Here is a 19,611-nt window from a genome sequence, read left to right as displayed (position 1 = left end):
AGAAGGAGTAGCCATAGTATTCAACACAAAATACGAGGCTAATCTTCTTGAATGGCAGTCAGTCTCAAGTAGAGTAATGTGGGCAAATATGAGAATGGGGAACTGGACAATGAGACTTATTTGTGCCTATGGTCCCACAGAAGGTTCTACTAAGGTACAAGTGGAGGAATTTTTTGAGGCTTTAGAAAAAGCAACTGACACAATGAAAAAGGAAAAGTTGGTCCTTGTTGGGGATCTAAATAGTAGAGTAGGAAATGATTGTGAGACATACAAAAATATTTTGGGAAAATTTGGAGAAAAGAGCAAAGCTAATAATAATGGCAAATATCTGTTGGATTTCTGCTCAGGACATGGACTGGTTATTACTAACACCATGTTCCAACATAAAAATGTGCACAAATTCACACGGAGAGAAGAGGCTAGGAATAAGAAAAGTCTCATTGACTGTGTTATTGTTGATAGTGATGTTTTCTCCCTGGTGCAGGACACCAGAGTGTACAGAGGATTTGAAATTGGAAGTGATCACTATTTAGTCTTGAGCAGGATAAAATTGAATTTCATATTGAAAAGAATAACATGTAAGAAAGTTTTAAAGTGAATAAAAGTTGAGCAGCTCTCAGATGTAAACTGTAGACTAAAATACAGAAATATTATTGAAAAGAAAATGAAAGAGTTTGAGAACAGGAAGCAAACCTTGGAGATTCAGTGGCAAACTCTGAAGGAAACATTGATTGATTCTGCCAGAGAGGCATGTGGTGAGGTTGTGTGCAAAGATAAAAAAATCAGAACTCCCTGGTGGACACAGGAAGTTAAAGAGGCAGTGAAGGAAAAGAAGAAAGCATATCAAAAGTTCCTGGCAAATAAGTCAGCTTTTACTCTTACAGAATACAGAGACAAATGTAAGAAAGCTAAACAGTGTGTAAAACTAGCTAAACAAAAGTCATGGGAGGACTTTGGCAAGAATATAGAAAATAAATATCGAGAAGGTGGCAAAATATTCTGGAGGTTGTTGAAGAAGCTTAGGAATGGAGGAAAGAGTGCTGTAAAAGGAATTAGAGATGATAAAGGTGAAATGAAAACAGGAGAAAAAGATATCCTTGAAGTATGGAGTAATTACTTTGAAAAACTGCTAAATGAAACAAGCAGTGATGACAGCACAGTGATAAATAACACTGACCAGGCATGCAGTCAGGAATACATAACCATACTTGAAGTAGAAAAAGCCATCAAAGGCTTGAAATGTGGAAAGGCAGCAGGAGTAGATGATATTCGACCAGAAATGCTGAAGTATGGTGGTATAAGAGTCTTACAGTGGCTGCACTGCATAGTTCAGAAAGCCTGGACAGAGGGACGAATTCCCGATGATTGGAGTAGAGCTCTCATAGTACCCATATATAAAAAGGGAAATAAAACTGAATGTGAGAATTACAGAGGTATTTCCCTACTGAGTGTTCCTGGCAAGATCTATGCAAGTATACTTGAGAAACGGTTGAGAAGAATTGTGGAAGAAAAGCTTGGTGAAAAACAAGCTGGATTCAGGCCAAATAGAGGCTGTCAGGATCAGATCTTCACTTTACGACAAATAGTCGAGAAAGCATGGGAATATAACAAAGATCTGTATTTAATTTTTGTCGATTTGGAAAAGGCATATGACAAGGTGCCAAGAGAGAAGCTATTCAATACGCTGCTGTTATATGGTGTCGATGGGGCATTATATCAAGCAATACTTAGTCTTTATTTGAGTTGTGAGTCAGCAGTTAGAATTGAAGGAAGTACAGGAAGATGGTTTAATGTTAAATCTGGTGTGAGACAAGGATGTACATTATCCCCTCTGTTATTCATTATCTATATGGATCACATTATGAAGGAATGTGGTATTAAACCTGATATCAAAATTGGAGATGTTAATGTCAGCTCTTTGCTTTATGCAGATGATGTTATACATCTAAATAAATCCGCTACAAGTCTGCAAGATTCTCTGACTAAATTGAATAGCTGTTGTAATAGATATGGTATGAAGGTCAGCAATAAAAAGACAAAGACAATGAAAATAGGCAGAATCATTGAAAATGTCAACTGTGTTGTGAATGGAGAACCTGTGGAACAAGTAAAACATTTCAGCTACTTAGGCACAATTTTTACTGAAGATGGTAAACTAAATATAGAAATAGACAACAGAATCAGCAAAGCTGGTATCGTGGGAAGTCAATTGAATAAATTCATATGGAATAAGAAAGAAATTAGTCGGAACACTAAATTAGCTGTATACAAGACTGTGTTCAAACCAATTTTAACTTATGGATCTGAGAGCTGGGTCAGAAGTAAAACACTTGACCAAAGACTAGAGACCGCAGATATGAGAGTCCTGAGAAAGATTAGAGGCGTGAACAGATGGCATCAATGGCAATATCATATTAAAAATGAGGATATTAGGAAAGAACTTGACATTGTCAGCATCCAGGAATGCGTTAGCAGAGCTAATCTCAGATGGTATGGTCACTTAAATAGAATGGGAGAGGAAAGATTAGCAAAACAAGTGTTCCCTGCCAGGTTGGCAGGAAAACGACCCAGAGGAAGACCAAGATATAGGTGGATTGATACGGTACAAAGTGCCTTAGACGATAGAAATATAAGATCTGATAATGTTGGAGTCTTGACAAGTAACAGACTGATTTGGAGGAAAATTGTAGATAGGAAGTTAGTAATGATGTAATTTTTTCATGTAGTACTGTCATATCCTGTACACCCCTTGAGGGTACATGACAGGAATTTGATGATGATGATGATGAATATCTATGTATGCATTTATTAATCTTACATTATTTACAACTTTATATTTCTCTTGTATATATACATGGTATAAATTGCCTTCACTTGCAATTTATACCATAGTTTTAAATAATTTTTAACCATTGTCATGGTTAATCATATTCTAAATTGCTAATTGTCAAAAAAACATCAACAAACTTTTCTTTCTTGACAAAATTATTCCCACCATTCCTAGGGTCATCTCTAACATACATCCCTTTCTTACACACACACATAATGTTATGACATAATTTGAACTTCTTAATTTAATTAGCACTTCCATGCAACTACTCAAACACATCTGGTTTCTCTGACTATACACATTCACTCTTGCACTGAACAATTTCTCCAAGTACCTAGCAGTTCTATCTTGACCATCATTCAACTGTTCGATTTTTTAATCCATGTCTGATATTTCACATATAAAAGGGAAAATTTCTATCCACATAGTGGGTACTGCTTAGGACATTTTCTATCTCTAAGTTAGTTAACTAATATATGGTTATTTTTTGAGTGGTTGTTTTTCTTTACCATCTTCTCTCAACCTCAATTTAATTTATTAATTAATTTATTGTCAATATATTTGCTTTTTGGCTGTCCTCAGAAACTAAGTTTAAACATTCCTTTAAATAAAAAAAAAAGGGATGATGGTATTCACTAAAGAAATTTCATTTTAATAAAGAATCAGGTTTTGTTTTTTAAACTGCATCATTGGACTTTCAAATTAAACTTTAAGCTTTCTATTTGTAATACCTAGCTCTAGCTCATTATTTTATCTCATTATAATGTTGTGTTACGAAAATATGATCATATTCAGTCCTTTCCCTTCTCTTATTTATTTTTTTTTTCGGTGTGAATATTCTTGTTGGTAAACCGATGGAATTCATGGATTATTCCAACAGATAAGCTTAGCAGTTGAAGGTTATTCATGGCTTATTATTCATTTGGTGTTGTTAATACCATTAAAAATAAGTCATGAATACATGGATTATATTGAATTCCTCAAAATGTCCTCATTTGATTCCTTAGTAAATCTGGCTTACCTGGAATTGGAGATAAGCGAGTGTGTATGATGTATAGTATATAATAAATTAGGAAGAGGAACACTTTTCTAGATGCACTTCCTTTCATTTTTCTGAGACTTCAGATTCTTTATTGAATAAAAACACTGAAGTCTCAGAAAAATGAAAGGAAGTGCATCTAGAAAAGAGTTCCTCTTCCTGACTTATTATATACTATACATCAGGACTGTCCAAAACACAGCCCACCTGTGGGTTTTGATTTTCATGAGTTAAAAAATAAAATAACAATTTGAACCGAATGCATATTAGATATTTTAATTTTATCACTAATTGATAATCTCGATGGTTATTTTATTTGGTCTTTTTACATCACTATATACCCGCATGTTTTTCATATATTACAGGTGTCAAAGAAGTGTTCTTACATTTTGTTCTAATGCTCATGCTCTGGGCATCCACGGAGAACGAGAGCGTGCGATTAGTACGTAATTAGTGTTGTTCATTTGTTCAGCTATCGATGTTGTGTCGCTGCTGCTCACGAAATTACTAGATATGCATTGGATACAGCCCTCGGATAAATCTTTTTTTTTAATGCAGCCCTCGGATTACTCACTTATCTCCACCTAATTCAATGGTTATCAGTCAGCACACGTCCATATTTCATTGAATTTGGTTTTTCGTGGTTAAAATGATTGTCAGAGATTCTCTTTAGATGCTGCTAGTACTGAAGAGACATAACTGACTTCATGGGAATTGCCTGAGTTTTTTTCTGCATCTTGTTGGCCAGTTCATTTGAATGTCTGTTCCTTATTCTGATATTCAAGTTCTCTGTTCAGGTATCATGGTTTTCTCGGTTTTCTCTTTTGAAAAAAATTATTGGACTGCTGCAAAATGGAGAGGTGTTTGTGTTGTGTGGGAAAAGGGCAGGAAGATAAATTCTCTGTTTTGTTATTCTACTGACCTATTTAATGATGAATGAAAGCATCCTATGAAGTATTCAAGAATTTCTTAATTTGAAGGCTGTATCTTCAGGGATGTTGTAAATGATTAGTGAATTCTATTTTACTATAGATCCCATCAATTAGGATCAAGATTTACTTGCATAGTTATCATTAATTAAGGAACTGAGTTGAAAATGATTCTAGAAGTCTTATATCAGGTTTTTTTTTATTTTAAAAAATGCACAAAATGATTTCATGTAAATGTTTATAAGTTTGAAAATAGCTCTGGATAATGATATTGGCATATTAGTTAGAATGAGTTTTAATTTATTCTGTACAAGTTCATAATTTGTTACAGATGGCTGGTGTCAATGACTTCCAGAGAGGCATATTAGTTGGTGCAGCCAATCAAGTATTTGGAGGACAGAGTAGCACCCACTGTGTTTTACCAAGTCCTTCTTCAAGTAGTCCAACTAGTAAGTTTATTATTCAGTTCAGACAATAGCACAGAATTAAACAATGTGCTAATATATAATAATATATTATATAATTATATATATTTTTTTATTATTATTATTTATTTTTTATTTTATTTTTATTTTTTAATTTTTTATTTTTTGAAATGTGTGTTATAATTATTACTGGTTGGCCACCAAATCTATGACCTCATCACGAGGAAAGTTCCTATTAGTGTGCATAGTACATTCTATCACACCTCACGTTAATTCATTTTTCGCTTCCACTGGCAACGAGTTTCACTCTAGTTAACCACATTCTTAATCACTTTTTTTGGGTTGGGAGGTGAGAACTTGCTGCTTCATGAATCTATGCATAAAACTCCCTCATGAGTATCCTTCTATAATTTTCCATTTTCTTCATTTAGCCACTAGCCTTGAAAGCTTTCATTTCTTCACTTCTATCCACAATGAACATTACACAGATCTGGTATTATCTTGGTTATCTGCCTCTGCATTTGCCCCATTGTCTCACCCCCTCCCCATCCTTGTGATCTGAGTACAGAGTCAAAATGCAGTTTTATTAAGGCCTTCTAAAGAGGAAAAATAACTTCTCATTCTTGCAAGTTAATATCACTTTAACATCACAGTTATCTATCATATTGATTAAAATCTTAGCAGAGTAGTCCCTAAACTTTAATTCTTGGTCTCTAGCGAAGTTGAACAGCAGCATTCCAAAAATAATGGTCTGAGTTGTATTAGTAATTACCTTCATACACTATTCTGTCTGCTCTTTACACTTTCTGATACCTCTGTCAACTAGTTACCTATTCAAGTCACTAGCTTATTTTTCTTCTCCTTACTATAAATTTTATATAACCATCTTTCATTGTGATAATCTGTTAAATGCTTTCACAAAAAAATTATATTTGTGATATACCCATATCCCTTGTCCAATTTGATCATCATTTGTCATAAAATGTAAAATTATTGCTAAGACTTAGACCTCCCTTGAACAAATCTGTGCTGAAGTGAATAGAAATATTATTCTCAGAGAATTATATTTCTATTCACTTTTGCATTTAAACTGTAATTAGCTGCCTTTGTCATAATTCCATCCCTTATGCATCTTTTGAGACTCAAACTAGGGGGCTTTTTCCTATTTCTCTTGTATATACCCTTTACATCCATGCTCAAATCCAGAAAGAGAAGGCAATTTTGTTTTTGTTGTCCAAAGTGAACTTAATTTTGAGGTGCTTTCCATTAAGATAAAAAATAAGAAAGAACTCCACTTATAGAGTTTTGTGATAAAACTGTGAAAACATTGTTAGCTCAAAACCTGACTTTTAATGGAAGGCAAGTAGAGAGAGACCCATTGTAATGCCTTTTTTTCCCTTTCCTTTGTACTCCTTGTCAAAGAAACTGGTAATATGGATAAAAGAGTGCTCCTCCATATACAAAATTAGTATATGGAGGAGCAGAATCCAGAAGGCAGGTGACTAGTGGTGTGCCATAGTAGTGTTTGGCCCACTGTTGTTTAATTTGTCCGTAAATGATATTGGAAATAATTTGAATGAAGATATTCAGTTGTTTGCTGATGATGCAAAGTTGGGTAATTTAAATCATTAACAGTATGGACAAAACATAATGGATGTCAATTTAATGTGGAAAAGTGTAAAGCTATGCCTTTTGGGGTACAAAGATTACAAGCTGTGTACCACATTGAGAGAACTGTACTCCAGAAAATTGATAAGGCAAGGGATTGGGGAGGTGATAGTAGATAGAGAGCTGACGTTTAGAGGCATATTGCTAAAGTAGCCAGGGTAGCTCGCAGAGATAAGGGAGTTATCATTCCTCTTTATAAAGCCTTGATACAACCACATGCGGATTGCTGTGCTCAGGTCTAGTCACCTGGGTTTCTTAGGAATGAGAAAGTGGTGGATCAGATCCACAGACAAGTGACCAAGATGCCTCCAAACGTCAGCTCTCAATCAGATCTTAGTTCCTCATAGAAGGAACATTCCAGCTGACGTCTCTGGAATGTTCCCTATGAGGGTTTGTGAATTACAAAAGTTGATTGATAGGCAAAAAAGGGTGGATATGATAGAAACACTTAAGTTACTTAAAAGATTTTATCGGATTGGTGCAAGCGAAATGTTTCAGCACTTGGCTAGAGGAACAGAACAAGAGGTCATCCCTGGAAGTTGGGTAAGAGTGTGGTTAGCAAGGACTAGATTTTTCACTTGGAGAGTGGTGAATGAATGGGTTACCTGAGTCAGTTGTGAGTGCTTTGTCTGCTAATGGTTTCAAAGAGAGAGATATAATGGAAACAGTGTTGGATAGTTATCTCCCACGATGAGTCTTAGGACTCCATGGAGGTGCCCATGCAGTAATAATAAAAATATATGAGGAAGATTGCTAAATGAGAGAAATTATGGCTTTGGTAAGTATGTTTGTTAATGAGAAGACTGTGAATGCATGCCATCTTGCCACTGTTTCTAATTTTCAGTTCAAGGGGATACCTGATGAAAAAAGGTTTTTCAAGTGTTTTTTTCAAAAACCTTGTGAGATGTTACACATTTATTTATCTTGGTTAGAAGTTGGATTATTTACTGCAAGGGTTTCAACTTTTTTCAAGCCAAGACCACTTTCTTTAAGGTATTTGTTATTTTTGGTGCATCCCTGTTGTACTCTTAACACCCTTGAAGCAGCTGGCAGATTTTGCACTCCTGTGGTAGAAAAAAATGTGCTGATCAGAGCCTGTTAATCAAATCTTAATTGCATGCAACTGTTAAAGTATCTAGAGCCTGTGTAGCTCGGTGGATGTGGCGTTTGCACACCACCGCGCTTGGCCGCACGAAGGAAGTCTTGGTTTCGAGTCTAGTCGGCGACTAGAGGAAATTTTTCTAAGCCTTTTTTCGACCGGTTCCCGAGTTAGTCGATCTCTGGCACGGGCAAGCAGGTTTTTCCTCCCGGAAACTCAGGTTTTTCGTCCTGTAAACTCAAGAAAATCGACCGTAGAACCCACATTATTTCAGACATTAAATATATTGTGTTAAGGTTAGGGACCACGAGATGGCGGCACATTTGAGCCGTCTCTCTTCACTGCGTACCGCTTAATTAGTGATAGCCTTGGGCCATCTGTCTCTGATTGGGTACCAGTGGAGATTGAACTGCCCACTCAGTCTCCAAAAGTTAGATAGGGCTAAATGGCCTCGCCTACTCCCATATATACGGGAATAAAAAGGCGTTAGCTGATTTTTTTTTTTTTTTTTGTTAAAGTATCTTATACACTCCATAAGTGTATATACAATAAAATGATGATCGATGGTAGTAAGTCTTATAAAGTAAGTCATAAAAAACTTGAAAGAATATACACATCATCACAATAGTCATGGTAAATAAGAGTCTGAAACCTAATTTACACAGTATTGTATATAATATCAAAGGAAGTTTTTTTTCCCCCACAAATAATTTATTGAAAAAGTTATATTGTTTAACATTTTAACATTGCTTTGTGCATAAAATCAGATCTTCATATAGTAAATTTGTTGAGACTTTCCAAACCTCATAATATAAAATGCTTATCAACAAATTTGGGTGAATGAGACTGCCCCAAATTTGGGATGCATACATTTTAAGATTGTCAGCCTAATGACCAAGACAATCCAATTTAGCCCACTAGGGATCACTGCTTAGGACTCTGGGCCTGACTTTTTATTAAAGTTTTTTATAATTAATACTAGGGGACTCTGCCCCCTTGATGCCTACCCCCCCCCCCCCCAAGTTCGGGACTGGTAGACCTGTTCTCCTTGAATTCTGATGACTCGAATTTTGAAGACTCGACACTCAGGGTAGCCTTGAGTTTCAAAACGTTTCAAATAACTTGACAAAAAACATGACACAAAAACGTTACAAAAAAAATGCTTATCATTTTATATTATAGAGTAGATTCTAGTATACGTTGTTATTTCCTGAAAAATTAAAAGCTATGTGTAACCAATGAATAAGCTTATCTACAAGAATTTTAATATAAATATCCTACATTTTTAGCTTATGGAAATATGTTAACATGTATTGTGTTGTGACTGTAAGTTCAATAGGAGTTTTGATATAGAATGTACATCTAAAGCTAGTGAATCTTAAGGTAAGAGTTTAAAAAAATGTTAAAAGTTAATTTAGGTAATGCTTTAAGTTACTTGACAAGACTTGGGTTAATAAACACCATTTCTGGTTGAATATCATCTGCTCTGGCTGTCTTTCACATTTCAGGTTTTTGATAGCATTTCATCATATTTAATATAAACCAAGTAGAGAGTAAGACTCTATGCTGAACCTAATGTGTTATACTTACCCCTTTCCTTGGAGGTTCCAGAGAGGCTGAGAATTTGAGTAAAGCAAAGCAAATGTGCACTCATCACATTAATTTGATGGTGATATATATGTGTGTATCAGTACTAAAGGATTGTTTTTATGTTTTTCTTCAAAGAAAACAAGGAACTGCTGTTGTAGTCCTCAGTGTGCGTTTTTCCCTTTTGCAAAACGAATAATACGCACTGTTACAGTCTGGCACATCAGCAATAGGAATATCTTGGCATGTATTGTAACCACAGGACACATCAAGAGTGTACATAAAGGGTAAACAATCTACAGTAATATTCAAGCAGCTCTGGCTGCTTGCTCTACTGATATAAGAGCTTAGGAGTGTCAGGAAAATATCCCAGACCAAAATCCCCTTCTAGAGACAGTCTTTCCAATGATCTTACAATAAAAATAGATACATTTTCAAAAGCAAAAACCAAGGTCAACCCTGCAACAAATAGATTGGTTGTCAACATATCTGGACATTCCTTCATGCCCACAGAAACTTGAGTACTCTGCAAAGGACATGATTTTGCCATCACTAAAAAAAATTCCATATCTAGATTTCCTGCATAACATTAAGATGAATTCACCCACCTTAAGTGATAATGCTAATAAACTCCAACTAGAAATCTTCTCAGTACCACTCAGAACCTCCTTCCTCCCCCCCCCCCCCCCCAAAAAGCTATCTCCAGCTAAAATCAAGGCCTTAAAATCTTTGAGATGTAATAACAACCAGATCACTATTACTAAAGCAAAGGAAAAGCTGCAGTAATCATGTACACTACCGAGTTCAAAAGAAAAATTTCCTTTCTTTTACAAGATCAAACCACTTATCAGGAGATTACTCTGAACCTTACCAAATAGCCAAATCAACAAACTGAATTCTTCACTCAACAAAGTGATCAGCTGGGATGAAGACACCATCAAAAAACTGAAAACCTATTTGAAAGAACCCCATGTTTCTATGGCCTATCAAAAATCCACAGAGTCCCACACAGATCCATTGTTGGCTGCATAGATGCTCCTCCCTATCACCTAGCCAAATTCCTAGCTTGTCTTTTAAGCTCCTATACAGACCATGCACAAGCCTCTGTGAAACATTCATAATTCCTGACAAAAATAAAAAAACCTAACTTTTCAGCTTACAGACAATCATGGTCAATTTCAACATCCAGTCCTTATTTACCTGTGAGCTCTGGCTGTTCGACTATGTCTGGATGCATTCTTTCCAGACATAGTCAAACTATTCAACATCATTATGCACTCAAGCCACTTCATCTACAGAAATCAACTCTACAAACAGATCAAAGGAACTGCTATGGGAAGCCCTTCGTTACTACACTTTACTACACTTGCCAGTTTCTACTTAGAAAATCTTGAAAACTCAAACTCCCTGTTCTCTTCATTACAACCTTCCTTCTAGTATGCTAGATGGGTGAATCTTCTTCTTCAGAAGCATCTTCTTTACAGACTGTCTTAACCAAAATCAACAGCCTTCACCCATGCATTAAGTTCACCATAGGAAAGAAAAAAAAAAAAAAAAGGACAGAAAGTTAGCCTTCTTCAACACTCTTCTTTCCTAGACCCCCATCTTGAATACTTACAGCATGTGCTCACCTTAAACTTACCTTCATAAGCTGCTACATACAAGATTCAGCTCATCACCCATCTCAAAAAATAGGCATCTTCAAATCTTTGTTCAATAGAACATGTTATCTTCTCTAATAACTAAGCTCTCCAGCAAGAACTGAACACCATCCAGTGCATCATTCTATAGAATGGCTTCACTTCAAGGAAGTTTAAAGACATCCTGGACACATACAAGCCTAACCTCCAAAATCCTGAACCTGTACAGAGCATCCCTTAGTCCCTGCATTCTTTCTTTTCAACAAAATCTCTTACTAATTACCATCCATGAAAGATAAAAAGCTCCCTTTCTCCCTGGTGCTTACCAGATTCAATTTGGTAAACACCAGGGAGTGTTTACCAAAATAAGAATGAGTGTTCTTCATTCTTATTTTGGACTTACAGGATGTTTGGTTGAAAATCAAAATTATTCTGTACTTTGAATTCATCTCTCCTTCTCTCAGTGCTATGCTTTTCTTCTGAGCTCTCCAGTTGTTATTTTTCTCAGTATTCTTCGTAAACAATCTGCATAGCATCATGCAGATTGTTTGCAATTAATCTGCATCCTGGTCGATCTAAGGAGTCAGGACCTCCTTAGATCAACCTTAGTTTGTCCAGCTTTTCAAACTAAATAATTTGCTTGATTGAGTCACCTCTGTGAATCAAGAAACTGCTATGAAACTAAGAATATACCATAAAAGAATTCAAAGAATTTATGGTCTTCCAAAATGTCACAGTGCTTGCGCATTTCATAGTGGATTCTCTTCACACTTTTGCCTACCATATTGCCAGCAAATAGTTATTGGTTCTCTTACAAACACAAAAAGCTTCTACAATTTATCTTACATCAAACATATAAAACTGATGAATCCTTTCTTTCATGCTTACACGGTGAACAGAATACATTATGAAAAATTATGGAGACAACTACCATGTTAGAGCAAAACTTTAGTTAAATATAAACCAAAATGAACACTCGACATTTCGACTTTCATATCAAGGTTCATCTGGAGCATACACATATATGTAAAGAAACAAGCTGCACTACAATCTACATGGTTTGCTAAAGTTACTGACCAACCATTACAACAATTATTGACCTGACTTATGGTGAGGGAGAAAAATAAAATCTTTACTACATCAAAGCTAGAGTCCTATTATTATCTATTAGGTTACAAAATTAAATTGGGCTGGAGAGCAACGTGTTTATATATATATATATATATATATATATATACATAAAAAAACTATATGATTATACATATAAATTTCAACCCATTGGTATGGAATAATTTCCAATAAATGCTGAATATTGCCTAAAGTATGCTCAACAATAATGGGGGCATAAAAATTCAAAATTCTTGGAATTTTTATGTCACCATTATTGTTGAGATTAAGGTGGTTAATCAGAATTTCACAGGCTTCTTTAAATTTTCTTTCATACCAGGTTTTTGTATGATGTAAAGAGCAGGTACTTTTCCAATCAATTTGGTATAGGGTATTGAGAACTGATCTGAGAGGCCTGCTTCAGCAAAATAGTTATATTTAATGTGTATTTTGTGTTCCTTTTTATGTATAGGGATTGTAAGTCCAGTTTCACCAATATAAGGTAAGTTACAGGTGCAATAGATGCAATAAACTCCAGGATGTGCCAATGGGAGGAGAGGATCCTTAGAGGAGTTGAATATGTTTTTTAATTTTATAGATGATATTGATTTTATTGATTTTTTCTGATAACCATTTAATGTATGGTATGGCTGTGGTTTTACTGTAATCTATATTTTTTTTGATGAAGTTTTATGAAGAACTTTATTAATAGTATTTTTGTTATAGCCATTATTTATAAATGTGTTGCTAATAATCTTTAATTCTTGTTTATGGGCTTGTTGATTAGAGCAAATTTTTATAGCTCTGTGTTTAAGGGTGCTAATGATGCCAAATTTTTGTGATGGGTGGTGATATGAGTTAGCATGTATATATATTGGTCAGTATGTGTCGGTTTGCGGTAAACCGTGAAGGATAGACTCCCTGAGGGAAGACGTGTGACCAGTCTATCCAGGAACGGGAGCAAGTTCTGATTTTCAATTTCAATAGTAAATTGTAAGCGTTCATGTTGTTTGTTTGTTCAAGTGGCTAAAGAATGTGTTTAAAATAATAAATTTAGTTTAATCCTTTATCCAAGTGTGAGCAAACAAAGTTTGCGCCTGAAAGTATCTTCAGGACTGGGGTAAGGTAGTACAACACCGGACAACTCGTTGCAAGGGTGGACCAAGCTAACATCACTCCTATCTCAGTATCTCCCATAATGCAAAACATTATGGGAGATACATATCCGCAAGGTCATTTAAGAATTTAAATGACCTTGCGGATATGCTTGGTCCACCTTTGCAATGAGTTGCCTGGTGTTATACTACCTTACCCTAGTCATGAAGATACTTTCAGGGGCAAACTTTGTTTGCTCACACTTGGATAAAGGATTAAACTAAATTTATTATAGTCTAACCAAGTGAAAAATAAACTTTCAACATCTTTCTCTAAATCCAGAGTAATTTAATAAAAAGGTGGCACACCTTTTGGCAACTCTTATAAGTAGAGATGACCTTGATATTGCTTCTGCCTGGTATCTCCACTCTGGGCCTGGCTCCCACTGAAGAGACCTCAGTAAAGGTCGAAACGAGTCTGGGTAGTGGCCCTTCCCTTAATGCATAGCATTATACATATCCGCAAGGAGATGTGTTTTTACATTATGGGAGATACCGATATAGGAACGATGTTAGCTTGGTCCACCTTTGCAACGAGTTGCCCAGTGTTGTACTACCTTACCCCATTCCTGAAGATACTTTCAGGTGCAAACTTTGTTTGCTCACACTTGGATAAAGGATTAAACTAAATTTATTATAGTCTAACCAAGTGAAAAATGAACTTTTGAATGTGTTTAAAGTTTGTCAACCGTGTGGCCTGATAATGAAAACGTCAGCAACATATCTAAGCCACACTATAGGTTTTAGAGTAAAGGAATCAAGAGCTTTGCTCAAAAGCTTCCATATAAAAGTTAGCAATGGGGGCATATAGTGGTGAGCCCATGGCTGTATACCTTCTTTTTGTAGGTAAAATTTATTTTGTCACATGAAGTAACTGGAACGTAGTACGTGGACAAAGAGGGCTGTAATGTCGGGCGAAGTTTGTTCTGTATAAGAAGCATTGTGTCACTGATTGGGACATTTGTGAAGAGGGCAGAAACATATCAAAACTGACTAATAAATCATCTTTGCCGAGCATTATGTTTTTAATTTTGTTTATAAAGTGTTGTGTGTTCTTTATATAGGATGGTAGGTCATTCCCCATTCTTAAACAAAAATTAAAGATTATTTTTTATTTATTCGTGTGAAGTTCCCTCCCTTTTCTCCCCCGTACTTATTGGGACGAGTTGAGCCGCCCTCATGTGGGGGTTTAAGTATTTATGGCTGTGGATCCATGTGTGTTCACAGGTTTTTTCCCTCAGATAAACTGGGGAAAAAAAACTGCTGTCCATGCCCAAGACCGGCTGACTTGGCTATGGCTGAGGAAGATCCTTAAACTCCTCACGTCGGTGACGGGAATTGAACCTAGGACACTCCTTCCCCAGGCATATGGTTGCGAAGCACAAAGCCACTAGGCTAACCGCGTGGACATTAAAGATTATTAGCAACACATTTATAAATAATGGCTATAACAAAAATACTATTAATAAAGTTCTTTATAAAACTTCATCAAAAAAGAATATAGATTACCGTAAAACCATAGCCATTCCATACATTAAAGGGTTATCAGAAAAAATCAATAGAATCCTACGCCATTATAATCTTAATGCCACTTTTAAACCACCTATAAAATTAAAAATCATATTCAACTCCTCTAAGGATCCTCTCATTTCATTGGGACATCCTGGAGTTTATTGCATCTATTGCACCCGTAACTTACCTTATATTGGTGAAACTGGACTTACAATCCCTATATGTAAAAAAGAGCACAAAAGACACATTAAATATAACAATTTTGGTGAAGCAGGCCTCTCAGATCACGCTCTCAACACCCTACACCAAATTGATTGAAAAAGTACCTGCTCTTTACATCATACAAAAACCTGGTATGAAAGAAAATTTAAAGAAGCCGGTGAAGTAACCAGAACATAGTAACTGGTTACTTCACTTCTGATTAACCACCCTAATCTCAACAATAATGGTGGCATAAAAATTCCAAGAATTTGGATGGCACATATTCATCCTACTTAGTTTCCAGCATACTTGAGGACTTTAAGCAATTTTCAGCTTTTATTGGAAACTATTCCATGCCAATTGGTTGAAATTTATATGTATAATCACAGTTTTTTATGTATATATAGACATACACTAGTGGCCAAAATTGTAGAAACCTTTTGGAAAAAGTGTATTTTTTAGGTTTGATGGCTCATAACACCACTTTTTTTTTGGTGTAGTACTATAAAATTATATATCAATGGAAAGATAATTTAATCAAGAATGTAATGCAACAAAGTTTGTTCAATTATCTGTATTCTATGAAAAGTTATAGCCAAATAACCAGAAAAAAGAAGCACAACTTGCTTAGGTTGATATTAAGTAGCTTTCCTTCATTTGAATGTAGCCAATGAGCATGAGTGTTTAGCGAGCCAATCAGGTCATCTTGTTTTGGCAATGAGCCAGTAAGGTCACAGTAGGATTCAGCTATTGATGTCATGTATTGGAGCTGAGAGGAGGACATTTGTCAGTGTGTTATGTGATTGCTATCAAGTTGTTGGTTGGGTTTTTTTTTGTGTGTTCTTTCATTCACTGAGCTTGTAAAATAAAATTAAAGAAATCGCTCATAGAGTTGACTGGTCACCTAGAAAGCAATGTAAAATAGTACTATTACGTGAACAAGTCTACAGTTATGAAGAAATTAGAAGAAAAATTGATGGAAACTTAACCAAAGGTGGCATTTCTAAAGTTTTGAAGAGGTATAAAGAGACTCAGTCACTACAAAACCAGACTGGTAAAGGCAGGGAAAGGTGCACAACAGCAAGTGATGATAGAAGAATTGAGAGACTGTGCCTACATGACAGAAGAAAATCATCTGGGTGTATACAAGATGAAATGACGCAATACAATGCGAAGTTGAGTGCAAGGATTGTTCAGTGCAGACTGCAGGAATTTGGTCTAAATGCTAGAATTCCACGAAAAAAGACATTTTTATCTCTCAAACAAAGGCTGAAAAGATTAAACTGGGCTAAGTTAACTGGACATTGGAACAATGGGACAGTGTTATTTGGAGTGATGAGACCAAAATCTTTCTATTTGGTAGTGATGACATAAAATACGTAAGGAGAAGATTTGCATCCTGATTGCATTACACCTACCATGAAACACCCACTTAGTATTATGATCTGGGGTTGTATGACATCAAAAGGTGTGGGCAGAATTTGCATGATTAATGGGAATATAAATGCCCAAAAATACATAAATTAAATACTTGAGCCCAAACTGAAGCCTTCCACATGTGAGCTTTTCCAAGATAATGAAGCATTTATATTTCAACAGGATTCAGCTCCATGTCATGTTGCTGCTGTGTGCAAAAAGTGGTTTCAAGATAATCATATTCCACTGCTGGAATGGCCTGGGAATAGCTCAGACCTTAACCCAATCGAAAATCTATGGAGCTGACTAACAGCTGCAGAACTAAAATCTTGGTTCACTCCATGGGAAGGCGTTGTGAGGCTGTAATTAACGCTAAAGGTTACCCAGCTAAGTATTAACTCACATTGTGAGAATTTTTGTATATCTCATTTTTTCTGTGTTTTACTTTTCTTCTTTATAACTGCTGTTCTAATAAAACATCCTTCATAAAAGTTATTGCATTACATTCTTGATTAAATTATCTTTCCATTGATATATAATTTTATGGTATTAAAAAAAAGTGGTGTTATGAGCCATTAAATCTCAGAAATACACTTTTTCCAAAAGGTTTCCACAATTTTGGCCACTAGTGTGTGTGTGTGTGTGTGTGTAGTGGAGGGGACAAACAAATACAAGCAAAAGCTGGTGTAATGATTTGTATCCATAAATCAATTAAGGCAAAAAAAAAACTCATTATACACACTGGAATGAAAAAATATTAGAAGTGTGATTAAAATTAAATCAAGAAAATTTAACAGTTGTTGGAGTGTATGCCCCTGGAGAAGAAAATGATTACTTTTACAAAGAGTTACAAGGAATATATGAAATAGTAAATAAAACAGACCATATAATTATAGTCGGAGATCTTAATGCCAGAATAGGAATGAAAAAAATTAACAATAATATACCAAAATTTGGAGAACCAACAGTAAACAAAAATGGAAAGCAACTCATTGATTATATAATATATAATAATTTAAAAATAATGAATACATTTTACAAACATAAATATACATGGTGTGCAAGAGGACAAAAATCAATAATAGACTACTTTATAGCAAATGAAAAAGTAGCAAACCTCTTCCTAGACATTAAAGTTAGAAGAGGGCTAGAAATTACACAGATCACTATTTAGTACAGGCAAAACTAAGATTTCCACCAAACTGGCTACAAAAAATACAAAAAAATAAACAAACTGGAGAAAAAAAATCTAATGACAAAGTGAGACTACTAAATGATTCAAGTATAAGAAATTTATATCAACAGACGATTAATAACTACTTAGAAAAAATACAAGAAAATGAAGACATTGAGAAAGAATGGAATAATATAAAAGAAATTATCGCATCAGCAGCATATGAAAGTTCTAGGCACACACAAAAAATATCATAAAAATAAAAAATTACATATATGGGACAATGAAATAAAAACAATAATTGGAAATAAATAGCTGGCTTTAAAAGATGGTTAAGTAGCAAAAAACAAGAAGATGAAATTGAATATAAAAAAAGACAAGCAATAGCTAAAAGAGACACAGAGAAAGTGGGAAAAAATCGTATCATATCTAGAAAATGACATATACAAAATAAGATCCAGTGCATACAAAATACTAAAACACATGAATGCAGATATAAAAGAAACTGCAAATATAAATTGTGAAATAGATGTAAAAGAATTCTTGGATTACTTTACAGATCTTTGGACGGATAATACTGGCATCAAAAATAATTACATTATTTTTGACTTACCAAATACCTTAAATGATATTATAACAATGAAAGAATTAAAGGACTAAATAAGAAAGAACTAAATAAAATTAAAAATGGCAAATCAGCAGGAGAAGATGGGATAAACTCCGAACTGTATAAATTTGCTGGAAAAAAATTTCGTCAAAGATTACTAAAATTTTTAAATAAAATATATATAAATGGACAAATACCAATAGATTGGAATACAAGCATAGTAATACTTATTAGTAAATAATAATATTTGGTTTACCGACCAAGTGTTGATCAATTTTATTAACTGAACCAACTAGTTTCACCACACTTATCTGTTGGCATCTTCAGGGCACTTACATATAGGTTTAAACAATCTCACAATTATGCGTAACTGCAAAACCGACAAGAATAAAAAACTGACTAGATTAATTACAAATAAAATAGTATCGAACGTGAGTGAAATGCGTATCGCGTGTACAAGATCAGCTAGCTGTTGCTGAGGAACTTTCTTTAGTTTGTATTAAAGTTCATTTCTTCCATTTTTAAGGTTCTGATTAGGGTTTTCCATAACCGGCGACTGTGGCTGCTTCTTTGAAAATTCTTGAATGGTAATCTTCCTCTATGTAAGGGGAACAGCTTTTGTCCCACTCAATGACATGGTTAGTTGTAGAGAAATGAGACGATAGGCCAGAAATGTCCTGTCTGTTGTTTTTTGGCATAGCCAATGTGCTCCTTTTGCCTGATTTCGAGGCTTCTCGAAGTCTGTCCGATGTAACTTGAGCCACATGAGCATGAAATATTATAAACTCCAGCATATTTATAGAAAGGATGGTTGTCTTTTGGAGATCTTAGTAGTTTACGAATAGATTCTGTTGGTTTAAATGTTACTCTTATTTTGTGTTGTTTGAGGAGATTGGCGAGCTTGTTGGAGATGACACTTACAAATGGAATTGCAATCGTTTTTATATATTGAATATCTTCTTGTTCTCTTTGTGGTGGTTCAGAGAAAAGGACTTTATTGACTAGTCTTCTTGGATAGCCGTTCAAGTACAGATTGTTGGAAATAAATTTTAACTCATCTTGAAGGGTCTTGTTGTCCATTGTGATGCGAATTGCTCTTTTCTTTAGCATGTGTACAATGCTGAGTTTATGTGAGATGTGGTGAGAGGAGTTGAAATGTAGGTAGCGACCTGTATTGGTCGGTTTTCTGTACACTGGTAGATATACTGCCATCAATTTGTTTT

The 19,611-nt window shown here is 35.0% G+C and overlaps 1 protein-coding gene across 1 annotated transcript in view; it reads left to right on the top strand.

Annotated features, from left to right (window-relative positions):
• The window catches only part of Mondo (MLX interacting protein mondo), a 253,492-nt gene that overhangs the window by 139,014 nt on the left and 94,867 nt on the right, over window positions 1-19,611 (top strand). Inside the window, exon 11 of the mRNA XM_090413412.1 lies at window positions 5,130-5,247. Coding sequence (XP_090269538.1) covers window positions 5,130-5,247 — 118 coding nt within the window. The remainder of the gene's footprint in view (window positions 1-5,129; window positions 5,248-19,611) is intronic.

This window comes from Typopeltis vanoorti, chromosome 24, assembly GCF_054136105.1.
Source record: "Typopeltis vanoorti isolate ZY-2024b chromosome 24, IOZ_Tvanoo_1.0, whole genome shotgun sequence".
NCBI lineage: Eukaryota > Metazoa > Arthropoda > Arachnida > Uropygi > Thelyphonidae > Typopeltis > Typopeltis vanoorti.
This window is presented reverse-complemented; position numbering and strand designations above follow the sequence as displayed.